This window comes from Paramisgurnus dabryanus, chromosome 9 (genome assembly GCF_030506205.2).
Source record: "Paramisgurnus dabryanus chromosome 9, PD_genome_1.1, whole genome shotgun sequence".
NCBI lineage: Eukaryota > Metazoa > Chordata > Actinopteri > Cypriniformes > Cobitidae > Paramisgurnus > Paramisgurnus dabryanus.
Window position 1 is genome coordinate 14,802,609 of NC_133345.1, and position 15,288 is coordinate 14,817,896.

Genomic DNA, 15,288 nt, shown 5'->3' on the forward strand with positions numbered 1-15,288 from the left:
TACCTTACATCAAACGTAAATCTTTTAAAATCTGTCTAGTTTACATTATGTATTTAAAAGAGCAAAACATTATTACTTAAATGTACTTAAACTATGCATAAATAACCATAAGGACATTTGTAGTACATTGAGAATATTTGTAGTGTATAACTTTTACACTTTTATTTAGCACAAAAAATATCAAAGTATAGTTCTACTTTAGTGCACTTCAAAAAGTCAACTTAATACCAGTAATACTTCATTCATTTAAATCCACTTAAATCAATTGGTGTCCCAGAATAGCACACTTGAGTACATTTAGATTTACCTTAATATACAAAAAATACTAATTTGTACTAATGAAGACATTTTTAACAACAACAGTGTATTTCAGTTTACCGTTGTGCATTGCTTTATGTTTTAGGTGTTAAATTGTAATGATTAGACATATGTATGACATGTTTTTGCTTATAATATTTGCTTTTTATGTGCTTACAATGACATAGCATTTTCTAAAATATACTGTGATTGTGATTTTGAGAAGTCAGTGTTCGGTTCTTCAAAATAATTTTTGTGATGTGAAAACACATCATGACTTTATGAGGAAAGTCAACAGGGTCATAGCAAATATCCAGAACAGACTTTGACCAGGACCTGAAAGAGAACACAGCCGAGTCACTAAAATCTAAATTTCATAGGACCAGATTGACTAAGGTGAAGTATATACTCACTAGAGATGGGACCAAGTCACACATGTGCAAGTCTCAAGTAAGTCTCAAGTCTGAACCTTCAAGTCTCAAGTAAGTCCCAAGTATTTTTTTCTTGGGCAAGTCAAGTCCTGTAGTAGGTCAAGTCCAAGTCAAGTCACCTTATTATTGTAATTTTACCTGCAGAATCTGATCTTAATAAAGATATATAGAATATAAAGATATAAAGAAATACTCATGTTCAGTAAAAAACATCATGGAATCAAACAAAATTGTAATCTCTTCCGTTCGCGTGCCTACATTTGAAAAAACGAACTTGAGCGTGCAAAAGACGTGACATGTGAACCGGCCCTAACATTGTAGAATCCAGTCATTTTTCTCTGTGGGTGTTCAGGTGGCAAACTTAGACACAGTAGCCAAGTCTTGTACCGCTCAGATCAAGGGAAGTATTTTTAAAAAAATAAATCAAAATAATTTTGCCCACATTTGTCCCCAACATGGTATGATGAATTAATGGCTACTTTAGCTATTATTACATTAGCTAACTACCAACTAACCTTCAAATGACGAACGAAATTGGAGGTTGTCGTCTGGCTGTCCGTGATTTTAATGTTGCATGTCTTGCAACGCACTGTTTGTCTTTTGCCATAGTGTTGAAGCTGAAAGCGATGACCCCCGCTACCCCTCCGGCTGACATGTTGATATCTGTTCTAAGTGGGCGTGGTGTGCTAAGGTACAAGAGGGCATAACTGATGATAGTGTCGTGATTCAGTCATGACAATGCCATTCTCAGCCTGCGCTCCAGCTGGGTCAACGTTATTTTTTTAAATAGTTTATATATTTTTAATTCAAACTGAAAACATGATGTGATTAACACTCAAGTCATCGTGTCTCAAGTCAAGTCAAGTCCCGAGTCTTTAATTTCCAAGTCCGAGTCGAGTCTCAAGTATTTTATTTTTTGTCAAGTCAAGTCACAAGTCACAAAAATAGCGACTCAAGTCGACTCGAGTCCAAGTCACCAAGTCACAAGTCCCCATGTCTGATTACTCACTGCAGAAGGCCAGGGTTCCTGATGACTGACTGGTTGCAGGCTGAACGATAGGTTTCATGTTTTGAGTAGGTTTAGCAGAGGTTGTACTGGACACTGTGGTTTTGTTTATCAAAGAAACTGGCCCTGAGCGGATTTTATAGTTGTGGGTTAGAACGCTATCGACTAGTGTCCGCTCCGATGATTTTGTACATGGATCTGCACATCTCTGTGTTTTTTTGGTGGCCGCACAAAGATGCACTTCACACTCAACATACATCTAGAAAGACAAATCAACAGGGTTTAACATAAACACAGGAATGCACGATTGATCAAGAATCCATTTAAATACAGCATGAACGTATAGAAGCTTATGAAGATAATAGATAAAGGACGTACTGTGTCTCCTTTTATGTTCAGAGAACTGAGATATAAGCGGTAAATGCGAACACTTGGTGTTGACGTCAGGACCTCTGATGTTCCACTACCAGATGCACAGCTGAAATACAGACAATCACATTATGGACAAAGGAAGGTAGTCGAGAAACTAGATATAAAATATAGCTTATCTTATTCAATGACTGGTGATAGTTTAATGACTATTAAAATGTCACTGCTAGCACTCCATTGAGAACAACTCAATCTTTTTAAAAAGAAGAAGTCATTGCACATATCTCCTTAATTATTTCATATAACACCAACAGTTTCACACTGGACAAGCTGCATGCTAAGGTTATGTACAGTAGTATGACTGATAAACAGATAGATTAAAGTGTATTATGTTGGCGATAGCAGTGCAGCAGAAGTAGAAAATGCTCGGGTTTAGGTTTTAGTTTGTTTAGATTCCTCTTTAAGTCAACAGTTGTTCTTTATGAAGAAATAAAGGTGATGCCTGACTTCACAAACACCACTTGTTTATTTTTCATTTTCAACATAGAATGAGAATACAAATTAGCTTTTCTATCACTAGACTTTCACAACTCGGCTGTTGTTGGTACTGACCCTTGGTTCAGCAGGGGCTGTATGTGAAGAAAGTCTTTTGACTCCGACTCAACACATCGGCTCACCATGAGCTCAGCACGGGCCAATGAACAGTTGGAAAATACATGTAGGTCCAGTATGTTTGTCTTGCCAGCACGCTGGAGATCTCGAGCCATATGCACAGGCTGTAAACTGCGCAAACGTGCATGTCGTGTATCAGCGGCCATGGGTCCCTCGCCAGGAATGTGGAACTCGAGCCAGAAGGAAACGGCACCGAATGTCTCCACTTCTGTGGGCATGGAGATATTAAAGCTTGGACTTTTGGGTTGGTGGGCAGGAATCCGGCAGGCGAGCGGAAGAACAAGACTGGCAGCTCGGGTGATAGTCGAGTTGGGATTTACGCTGCGTAAAGTGTTGGTGTACAATAGTTCTGATCCTAAGTGCTGGAAAAGAGATTTCAGCAAAGAGAAATAAATTGAAAATCAGTTGGAGTCATAGGTGAGCTATTTAAAGCCGTTTAGCTTGGACCCTAATCAATCCAGACCTGAACCTGCTAAACATTAACAGTCCTTAAGTCTTTTGAAAACCTCTCTCACATCACTGTGTGAGGAACAAACAGAAATGTAAGTGAATGTTACTTTAAATGATCCAATCCCATGTTGCTTTCAGCTCTTGCTTTTGCACATATTCATTGTTAGTTATGATGAGACACTCAACAGTTTCGAATAGCATGTCTTCAAATATGCAGGATCGCAAATTAAAGGGCTAAGACAAACGTTTCCCACATGAAGGTGATCTTAGGATCCTTGAGTTTCTTGAAAGCATCCTGTGTGTATTTCATCTGAGAAGTTACTGAAAGCATCTACATCTAAAGGTTTTCACCTGATGTCCGAATTCAAGTCAGATGAAGTCAGACTGAGCATTGATCCATAAATAAGAGTATTTTGTAAACTCTGCTTATTTTTGTTCTATCATCACTTGGTCCTATGCCTGCTGTTCTAGTTCATCTCATCTCTGTATCTGAATTATGGTTGAGTCGAAGTGTTAATTCCTAATAGAGTTGGCTATCTTTGAGTGACAGACTATTGTCCTGATGAACAGAGGTGTAATAAGAGCTACAGTAGTATAAGAACTACTGGAACTAAACCTTGGATCTGTAGATCTTACATTTTCACCATAGTCACAGATGGATCTTAAAAAAGTATCATATGACTTCAGAAGTTTAGAAAAGCTTTACAATATTTGCTTTCATTCAACTCTCCTCATATAGTAGAAAGCAGGTTGAACATAATGCAATCAGTGTTGGGAGTAACGTATTACAAGTAATGTGCATTACGTAATAATATTACTTTTCTGAAGTAACAAGTAGAGTTACGCATTACTTTTTAAATGTACACATTAATATTTAAGTTACTTTTTTAAAAAGTAATGCAAGTTACTTTTTTGGTTTAATTCATTTGAATAAAAAATTATGTATTGAATTAAACTGAACATAGTCACATATGCGTACACGCCTGTGTGGGAACAGTTTGAGTCAAAAACTGAGATGGCAGGACAGAGCACGACATTTTTGTGATGAAATATGCAATTTCTGAATGCAGAACTTTTCCGTCATAAAAAACACCTGCAAGGCCTGAAAGAGATCAAGTCTCAGCCAAGAAAAAGTAACGGAAGCATTCCTTTTCATGGAAAGTAACTAAGTAATGCAATAAGTAACTTAATACTGTAATGCATTACTTTTAAAAGTAACTTTCCCCAACACTGAATGCAAAACATCTGTGTTTGTGTCAAGCTGATAAAAGTCACATGGGTTTGGAAGGTGAATGAAGATGTGTTCACCCCATATCGTAAGATTTCATTGCGTAAAGGTCCTCATAGAGCTCGTAATTATAGCATGTGGACTGGGAGTTTTCTGAGAGCTACGACTTGTACCACGTGACCGCAGATATTTAGCAGAAGAATTCAAATGTAATTTATTGTTGTAATTATGTATTTTACAGCTGCCAAAATTGTCTATTTTCATATGGATTCATTTAGCCGCTGCTATAGAAATGCATAATCCCCAGTCCAGTTCCCATGTCATGTGTTGTAATTTTAAAAATACAGTAGTTGACATACGCCGTTGACAGCATAAATCATAACAGAATTTTTACGTTTTTGGGTGAACCATTTCCAAAGTGTCAAATGAGGTGTTCTGTCCCTATGACTGACAGTAATGTGTCAATAAAGAAGGTCTCATACCAGTGTTTTGGTACCACAGCCTATCAAAGAGAAGGTTGTTGTTATATGTGTACTGTTGTAAAACACCGGACAGGTCGGGTCGTTCAGGTGCAGCTCAGAGAAATGAAGATTCTCCAGAAATGAAACGGGCAACACCAGAGACATTTGCCGCTCCCTCTCTTTACATTTCAACTCTATAGGAGAAAAAGATGTCAAGTATCTTAAAACTTGCCTCAAAATTGCTTCAAAGCAGCTTCACAAGAAAGAGGAACAAAGTTTTTTAGCAAAGTTTGGGAGGAGCATGGTCATGTAATCCAACCAATCAGAATGCCTCACCTCGACTCAGCATCGCCTCACATTCAGCTTGTGTCTTAAGGAGGTGGGTACTCTGGGTTAACCATTCAACTGTCACCACCAATTTTTAAGTGTGGGGGGGGTGACGTTCACCTTTAAACCATTGTAACTCTGGCATTTTTAAGTCTAGAAGCCTAATGTTTGTCTGAGAAAAAATTAAGTAATAACTCTCAACTAGTCTTAATCCAAATGTCAAGATAAAATCACACAACTGAGGTTTGTAAGCCACTAGATGTCAATGCTTTGCTGCATACTCTTGTCACAAATTGATACATTACTGTCACTGCATTACTATTAGTGGAAAAAGGTTTTGAAATATGAAAACAATATTCTCAGACCTTTCCAACGATATATAGTTTGTCAGGCTTCATTTTCTAAATTTTATGGATTGCAAACCCCAGTTTAAGAAACCCTGCTCTAGAGGAACGATGACAGTTAAGTGGATAAAAGCCCTCTCCCCTTAGACAGTACGCCAAAAACGCTTTATCATCACATCTGCCTTCATGTTAATGCCAATTTGTGAGGTGTCAATATTGTCTGTATTTACAGCTGCTTTGCAACAATGTAATGAAAATCACTATATAAATAAACCTGAATTGAATTGAAATGCTCCAGAGACCACAAAGATAAACGAGAACACAAACATAAATACCTCTTACAGGGTATTATAGATTTATTGGTCCACTTTCGGACCGGTGTGAGCCAACAACTCATCAACCAGTCCTGGAGCTCAAAACTGATCTGCATTCTCACCATCGGGTCAATATTCACACATGTGACCCTGCTCAGAAGTACTGCATCTCTTCCTACACTAAATAATCTACATTTAATAAGGCAAAAAATTATTGTACTTGCTTAGATCACTGCACTTTACAGCTCACCCTTGAAGTTCAAAGGCTATAATCTATTTATATGGATATTAAAAGAATGAGTATAAATCCAGTCATAATGAAGCGTTCACTAGTGCTCACAAGACTCAACTTAACTCTGGTTGACACTGACATGGCCTCATTGGTCTTTTTGGATTTTTGGACTTTTGGACTAAAGGTAATCTTAGATCAAAGGTCATTGGCTGCTGACTCAGATGAAGTGACAAAACACACACACACACACACACAACCTCACTCTCATTTTGCCCAACAACAGTGCAAACCCAGCTTATAAGGTTATGATTGTTCAAACATTGTGTATGTGAGTTAGTACAGATTCATTAAATCTCCAGTAAAAAAGTTATTCAGTGATTATTACCTGTTCCTGGAGGCAAAGGATCTGTTAGCGCTAAAAGAAATGACAAAAACAAAAAACCCAATAAAGATCAATAGCACATGGTTTTCTGGTTTAGGGCTGTCACAATGATTAAATAATCGTCTCATCGCAATTGTTTGACCTCATCGTGATGATTTCAGATCACCGCGATGATTGCACATTTCTCTAAAAACACAAGGGGGAGCTGCAGCGCCTGTATAAACAAGACAGTATCAGATTACTTTTAGATATGTGTTATGCGTATTAATATTTACTGCCAGATAAAACTTGCAAAAGATTTAATTTAAATAATATCAACCATTTGTGAAAATTATTTCATTAACAAAAAATTTATGAGAATTAAATATCAAAGCAATACAACAGGCAATTAATCGTCACAGTTCATTAATCAATTAACCATCAGCCAAATTTCATAATCGTGACAGCCCTATTCTGGTTTAGTTTTTACATTAAAAGCAGAAAATGAGAATCATAATACTATAATCTTACTCTGTTGAAGCCACAAACACCTGATGTCAGACTGCAGGCTGTAAACCAAACAGTGAAACAGTGATTTCATCTGAGCTGTCAATCATCAATCATGAATTTTCTCATTGTGATACAAACTGGTGGTTACCTCTTAGTGTTTGCAACAAAACAAACTGAGATCAGCTGTGCTGTTGGATCAGGACCTCTGACCCAGGACAATGTTGTGGATCTTCTGAAGTTCAGAGCTGTTGTCATGGCTGATATATAGAGGTCTGATGGACCAATCACTGCAACTTCTGTCAATCTGAGAAGACAAAAGAATATCAATCAATGTTCTGACAAACCAAGACAAGCTTTCATTACCTTATAATAACAAAGCATGAAGAATTATTTAAAATTATACCACGGGTCTGTTGAATGCTGTATTCTGATTGGCTGAGAAGTGTTCCATGGGTATGCATTAATTTCTGATAACGCACACCTAACTTGTCAAATGTCTTAAAAATAGGCACCAGAGCAATGTTTGTGGTAACCCTGGTATAAGAGGAATAATTGACTCCGGTCCTTTGAATTATTTGAAAATAATGCACACCCACGGTGTAACAGCACTCCGCTTCGCGTCGTGCCGCATTGCACCTTGGGTGTGCATTATTTTCTTATAATTAAATGGCCCGTCATCAATTATTCCTTACGTAAAGACTTGATGTGATGTCAGTACTTAAAGCTCCACTGTGTAGGATCTACTCCCATCTAGCGGTGAAATTCTATATGACAACCAACTGAATATTACTTTCTAACCCCCCCCATTCGGAACGCGTTTTAACTCGTACAGTGGCCGTGTCATGCCAAGGTTAACATGGCTTCCAGTAGCTACAAAGCAAAAGCAATGCAAAAAAATGAACAATTTGCAATGCCCTTTGCTGTGATCCGTCAAAGCACACAGATTTATGTTAAACATGGAAAAAGTCAGATTTTCATGATATGTCCACTTAAAATCACATACAAAGAGCAACCATAAACGTAGCTTAGACACTCCTTTTTCATCGATGCGAGGAAAAATATCCCAGGGGCTGTTACACTTGGTATTAAGATGTGTTTTTGTCGATCGGATCACAAGTGGACGAGAGAGATACATCACGTTTAACGTTACACTTGGTGTTTTAATCCGTCTCTTTTTGTCCATTTTCGACCGCTTCTCTCCAGATTACTGAGGGGATGGTCTGTGGACGAGTCCCTCTCCTGTCATTTAATCATGAGCGGGAGTAATGACGGGTTTAAATGGACGCGAACTAATATTATGTCAGAGTCCAATGCTTATGTTTTAAGTAAACGTTACATGTCCGTGTATATGTAAGAGCTTTCTCTCATATTGGTGAAATAAGATCGCTCAATTTACGCTTGTGAAATGAAACGAAAGACGCACAGATCAGCGGCGTTTTATCAATGAAAGGCTAAAAATAGGGCTGTCACCGTGTGTTTGTGCTAGAGGTCAGAAAAGATGAAAAACATCTCAGTACCTCAGATTACATAAATGGGCGGAGAGACGGCGTGTGGCTGTTTGAACACATTAAACCACATGCATGTTTACACTAACAAGTGTTATGCATAACCATGCTATAGTTAGCCAAGGAACTATACAACTTAAAGTTTACAACATAGACTGTATAGATTTAAACAAATATGCTGAATTACCTGTGGAGAAGATAGAAAGTAGCAACTTCAGTGTCCCTTGAGCCCCATCTTGGAAAACTAACATTACTCCAATATTGACTTTGGTCTTGTTGTTTTTCCTGTCGTGTTGTCGTTTTAAATCCCCTTTTCGCTTCCTTGACGACATGTTTTAATGTCCGCGAAAAAAGGGCTTCAATAGGGTTTTCAAATCTGCCTCAAATCAAAGCATTAGATCGTGGGTTCATTACGGTGTGTGGCTGTGTGTCTACACAGGTCGCATATGCGGGCTGCATACGTCATCAAGCCTGGTTTATTTAAATTAACTGAGCATTACATTCACAAGTCATACGCATATTACATCAATTTACAATTAACTAAGAATAATTGTCAGCTTTATAATTGTTAATATTCTGAAATAAGACTGTCTTGATGACGTATACCGCCTACACATGCAACCTCCGGAGGCTTCAGCTAGCGGCCAGCGTGAGTGTAGTCTGAAAGCGCGAAAGGCGGAGCTTGAATTTCAGGAATGTCCCTCGTCCGCGAATGTATTTCAAAGATGGAGGCACAACATGGATTCAACTCATTCAAACATGAGTTTCTGCTAAGAATTAACTCAAAAAAGTACACAGTGGAGCTTTAAGCACACAGACCGTAAAACACATAAGTGTGTGTGAGGTCTTACTCCTGTACTCTTGAGTAAACTGTAATGTTGACATGGACGTCCTCAAAGGGCAGCAGGTGCACCAGTTGGCCGGCGGCCGGGTTTACAGATGTGAACTCTGGTAGGGCTGGACAGCCTGCGTCATTCTGAACTGCAAACAACACAACATAAACCTTTACAGTATGAAGATAATAACAGAAAATGAGTCCTGAACTCCTGATCTGTCTATATACACTTAGTATCTAATGTCTTTTTTTAAATTATATAGTAGAGCTGTATTAATGTCTGTCTGGGTCCTTATTCTCTTATATCCAATTTTTGCTGGTACTCATTGGTGAGAACAAAATTGATTATTCATATTACTATGAATAGGGGTTAAAGAACCAATCTTGAAATCTGATGACTGTCTATCTTTGTTTTCTTTTATACACCATGCCAGCTTTTAAGGTTATATTCATGGTGAGAATAAAGTCTAATTATTTAAGTAAGACTAGAAAAGATGTTTAAAATGTATTTTATCTAAAAATCGTAAAACTGTGTTTGGATTCTGATGATTGTCTCTGTACAGACCCGTGCCAACCTGTGCACATGCTCAGTAATTGTGCTTTTTGGCTTATTCTAATCTTAAGAAACAAAAGTGATGGTAGAGGTGATGTCAGGTTTAATTCCCAATTCAAGTCGATAAGAATTTAGTCTAGCATAACTAAAATAACTGTCTTGGATGTTTTGCAAACAAGGCCGCCCGGCGCGACTTTTTTTTAAATGAACTTTGTTACCAGTGAGCAAGATCACTGGAAACTGTCTATTTAAACTCATTAAACTTGACTTGTAAATGAAGAAACATAAAAAAAAACTAAGTTTCAAAGCAAAAACTTTACCAGACTGTAGAAATGACCCTGATAATGATACTCTAGCTGTACTGTCAAATACATTATATACAGTATTTATTTCATTGATACTTTTGGGTACAATTACATACTGTGAGTGTGAATTTAATTCATACTGTTAGACTAACCTGTTATTGTGAGCTGTAGAGATACAGTGGAGAAAGAATTTGATTTGTTGTTCGCAGATGAAGGAAAATCCTCGACTATAATCTTCACTGTATACAGACCTGGAGATGCCCCACCTTCATACAGCAGTGTACAAGTCTCCTGTCACACATTTAAAGTAAAAAAGTTTGTATGAACACTTGCACATGACCTATATGAATAAAATGTAAACTGTATGATGATGGCTGACTTCATTTAGCTGTAAAAATTCATCAAGGTTATTCCTCCTATAACGACAGCGGATATAATCTCCATCCAGATCCATCACGCTCAGAGGGATTACCTGACTGCAACCTGCACGTAACCTGACACAAAGAGACCCAGAGTCTTAACATTTCTTCTGTATGTATGTATGTATGGATGCATTTATGTATTTAGCAGTGCAGGTGTGTATTCCAGAGGTTTCTACCTGACAGGAGGAGGCAGCGCAATGTACGGAGGCCGGTTGATGCTGTTTGTGTCCGCTCTGATGGACAGATCAGCTCTTGTATACAGTGACACATCTTCATTGGACCTGTGGAGTGAAATAACATGAGATTCATCCTCTCCCCATCTCATTTAATATCTGTACAGCATCCATTGCATCTCACCCAAGCTTTAATGTTAAGGTGTAGTTTTTGGGAATGGTTTTCTGCCACTGATGGAGGCACCAGCCTGGTGAAGGTAAAAGACCTGTGAGAGGAGAGGTGTTGACCGGAGCACTGCAGTCCACTTCACTGCACAACTGATCCAGAGATGGACATGGCAAACTGAACAACACACTGTAATACGCACGGAGCTGTAGGACAGAACAACAACACCACAGTTCAGAATTATTACAAAACACAGAATGATCAAAACCTTTCTTTATTTACTCTCTTATTGTTTTAAGACACATTTCTGATTTCATAAAAATTCTTGCTTCTTTTTAAAAGTTCCAGGAAAGGTCAACTAGACTTTAAAGGGGTCCCTGATCTTTTCAGACAAAACAAGCCTTAAGAAAAATAAACCTTCATTTTCAGAACTCAAAAATTCCTTCACCGTTCCAAAATTTTATTTACTTTCTAGTTTCGTTTTCTACCGGTAAATGTTCTTTCTAGACAAAAATATAGCTGTGTCAAACAAATTAATATCTGTTATTAGAATTTTATTAGAAATTTTATTTAAAAATATTTTTGAAATAGATGAGTTAGACTGAATATTGAAGAAAAAGCAACCAGTAAGAGCCCAGATTATATTTGAACTTCTTTAATATTCTTCAAAGTTTAAGTGAAACCTTAAGAAGTCTTGAATAAATGACATGAGTAAGGTTTTACAATTTCTAGGTAAAGGGTTACTGCACTTCAGTTAATAAAATATAACAGAGTTTTGATTTATGTAGTCTGCAACATCATACCCGCAGTTGCACTTGTGTTATGCCATAGTTTAGACGAGTTTATTATTTTTGTGTAATGTGAAAAAAATATAAATAAAGGACGAGTGAGTGTTCCAAAACTTTTGACTAATAGTGTATATCCATAGTAGTTTTTGTTGTTGGGTTTTTACATAGGTGTGTCTGTTGATGTAGAGCAGGGGTTCTCAAACTTTTTTGTGGCCAGGGACCCCTTACGCGGCAGGAAGTACCCCATTTCCAAGTACCCCATTATAATTTTAATGGTTAAGCATACACTCTAAAAAATACTGGGTTGTTTTAACCCAGGGCTGGGTAACTATTGGACAGAACACATTTCTGGGTTAAAATGACCCAGATAATGAGTTGTTTTTACCCAACAGCTGGGTTATTGTTAATCAACCATGTTGAAACAACCCAGCAGTTGGGTTAAAACAACCCATTATTTGGGTCATTTTAACCCAAAAATGTGTTCTGTCCAATAGTTACCCAGCCCTGGGTTAAAAACAACCCAATTATAGTGATGCTTCTCAAAATGTATTGAACTATTTTTACACTCTTTCATAAAGGTGCTTCACAATGCCATATACCTATTTTGGCTGTATGGTTCCATAAAGAACCTTTAACATTACAACATAAAGTCTTTCTGTTTCAGAAAATGGTAGTGCAAAACGGTACTTCAGACTACAAAAAGTTAAGAAAGAACGTGTAACCTTTGACTGAATGGTTCTTTAAGGAACCAAAAATATCCAATTAAAATTTAAAGAGATCCAGTTTCTTTTTTTTATGTCCTCTGCCAGGTCCAGACAATACTCGTATAACTCTCACAAAAGTAAAAAAAAAAAAATGCTGTAACTGGGGGGCGGTACCCTTTGAAAAGGTGCAAGTAAGAGTGCATATCAATACTTCACAGCTACATATTGGTTCTGTTAAAAATTAACCAAAAGTAAGAGATAATGTACTAGAGTCATAGGGTATAATACTGTAAGGATAATAATTTGACACTGCTGTCTTTTCATTTTCTGCAGTGTTTTAGTGAAAGTATCAACTATTTTGCCTTGCCTTGGCGTGTGTTAAAATAAATGCGTAATCTGCTTCTCTTAATGTAGAACTTCTTTAACAAGAGAATAACAATGCGCACAGGCTCTCATTATTCTTAAATGAAGTGCATTTGGTGCTATATAAAAATAAAGGACAGAAAACCAAAATATTATTCACCATAAATCCCTAAACAAGTGCCTAGAAAAGGCTTTTTGTTTAATGGTCGATTGTGTCTTGCGGTTCGCCAATTGAATATCTCTGTTCTATTGGTTTGCTGTATTTAATAATACAGCAAAATTTGATAATTTATAGTACATTTTTCATGGACCCCCTGGCTATGGATTGCAGACCCCCAGGCATCCCCAGACCCCACTCTGAGAACCCTGGTGTAAAGGTCTTCAGCTGTTGTCTAGCAGGGACTTAACAACATTTCAGTGAAAGCTAAAGTTAATCTTAAATGAAGTGAAGCTTCTGTTTGGACCAGTTGGTTCTTGCATGCGTGTCTAGAGATGTTTGAGCAATCATGTTCAAATCTTTTTTTGATGGTGAGACTTTGCACTTGAAAAAACACAGTGTATGTACTGAATTAAAGTATCTATTTATTGACTATTTAAACAGTATGTTCTGTAAAGAATGTGTGCATGCTGTATGCATACATTCCAGATATACTCCACAAATCTTGTTTTTTTTTGTCATGTGATCTGTATGTTTCACAAATTCCAAAAGAACAATGCGGTATTCTTATTTCACTATTAAATCATATGTCACTTTTCATCTTAATCCATTTTTCTGAACGTTTTTGTCCTATGATGTATTTTCTGTGTTATATAGTATAAATTATTTTATTTTAATTGTACAACACATTGGTTACCTGTTGCTGTTGTTATAAATTGTGCTTTTTTTTAAATAAACCCAGATAAAAAACATGCATATGCAAATCTCTCAAAGAGCCCCTATTTTTCATGATTTTACATTCATTTTGGTGTTAGTACATGTTAACGATATGCAAACGATCACAAATTCTACGATGACGCAATTTATCGTTTCTGACTGAAATCTCCTTTCCTGGACTATCCTACATTGAACACAATTTTGTAGTCATCAGTTTACCCATGTGAATGGTCAACGTATGCGGCGGCTGTTGCTTGCGCTGAGGCCTGACGCTTTAGCTTTAATTTTAATAAAATTATTTTCTAATCGGTTGCATATTATGTCATGGGTATTGAATGCTTACTGCAGTCCCTTTTGTCTTACTCTCTCAGATATTTCACTTGTTCACCAAAAATACTAATTATTACAAAAATACTAAAACACTAATTATTTCCTTGGGATTGTCTGACCGGTGCAAACATACTGTAATAGACTAGCCAGCCCACAATCAACCACCTGATCAACTCTATGCGAGGGAGATGTGTTGCACTGCGAAGGCCTTTTGTGTACATAGAAAGAGTCTAAGGCTCATGCATAATTTTGATCAGTGTACACACACACACACACACGTTTTCATGTTTTACATAGATGTGATGGTTTTTAAACAAACTGTATATTCCATTTCCCTAACCCCAACATCACAGAAAACTATCTCCTAGTTTCAAATCCCAGACCTGTAATCAACTGAACACTTTTTTTCTTCTTAACATCTGATTCAACACTGAATACATGTGATGAAAGACAATTATCAGTGTTTTTAATTCTGCCAAATTATAAAAATTTTTAATTCAAGCATCCAGAATCTTTCTGTCACAAATGACTGTAAATTTACCCCTAACACATTCATTCATATGTGAGACAAACAGAACAAATCACCAATGTTTTATATTCTGTACAAAGCAGTAAATACTGAGCTCATAACCCAAAGAAGTTCACCTGTTGCGATCCATCCTGAGAAAGTTCAATATTAACAGATGCACCTAGACTGGATCCCTTACTGATCCGGACCAGAACCACCAGCATCAGCACACTGGCAACCAAAGCCGAAAGATTGACCTGCATTTCACTGGGCTCCAGGTTCTGCTACATAAAAAACAAATTTGTATGTATGTATGTATGTATATGGAAAACTACATGTAGATTTGGTGTAATATTACATTTAGCTTGTACAGATATGTCAGATACAGACTGATCTAGTTGCAGTTCCAAATGTTACAGATTGTGATCTTGTTAAATAAAAATCATTTAAAAAACATACCCAACTAAAGATGACCACGGCCTCTTAATGTTTCTTCAGATAGTGTCCCTTTTGGTGGTATTATGATTACTTGAACATATATAAAAACGTCCTGCTTCCTAGCAGAAATGTGAAAGTGCAATGCTGGTAAAGCGAAACAGGCTTGACAAGAACAGGTAAAGAAATAACCTGCGCATTGTTATAAGGTTACGTGCCAATTAAGTAGCGTCAATGCCAGGAACAATGTGCATTGAAAATGCTCAACAAGGAAAAGAAATTTCCTTTTTAAAATGTCTGCAGGCCTTATAATAGGAAAAGACTT

General features: G+C 37.1%; 1 protein-coding gene across 2 annotated transcripts; it reads right to left on the bottom strand.

The window, feature by feature from the left end:
* Window positions 1–123: 123 nt before the first annotated feature.
* Window positions 124–15,124, bottom strand: LOC135751247 (uncharacterized). Of its 2 annotated transcripts, none has more exons than XM_065269978.2 (15): window positions 14,988–15,124; window positions 14,666–14,809; window positions 10,980–11,167; window positions 10,799–10,903; window positions 10,580–10,694; window positions 10,353–10,491; window positions 9,359–9,488; window positions 7,151–7,306; window positions 7,024–7,061; window positions 6,517–6,546; window positions 4,936–5,108; window positions 2,716–3,137; window positions 2,113–2,212; window positions 1,738–1,993; window positions 124–633 (listed from the first exon to the last, which is right to left on the bottom strand). In XM_065269978.2, exons 2-15 carry the CDS (start codon window positions 14,789–14,791, stop codon window positions 569–571), a joined length of 2,043 nt encoding a protein of 680 aa, XP_065126050.2. In that variant the 5' UTR covers window positions 14,792–14,809; window positions 14,988–15,124; the 3' UTR covers window positions 124–568. The 2 variants fall into 2 exon arrangements, with proteins under 2 accessions (XP_065126050.2, XP_065126049.2); XM_065269977.2 differs by having other exon boundaries at window positions 14,666–14,812; window positions 14,988–15,113.
* Between the last annotated feature and the right edge of the window lie 164 nt (window positions 15,125–15,288).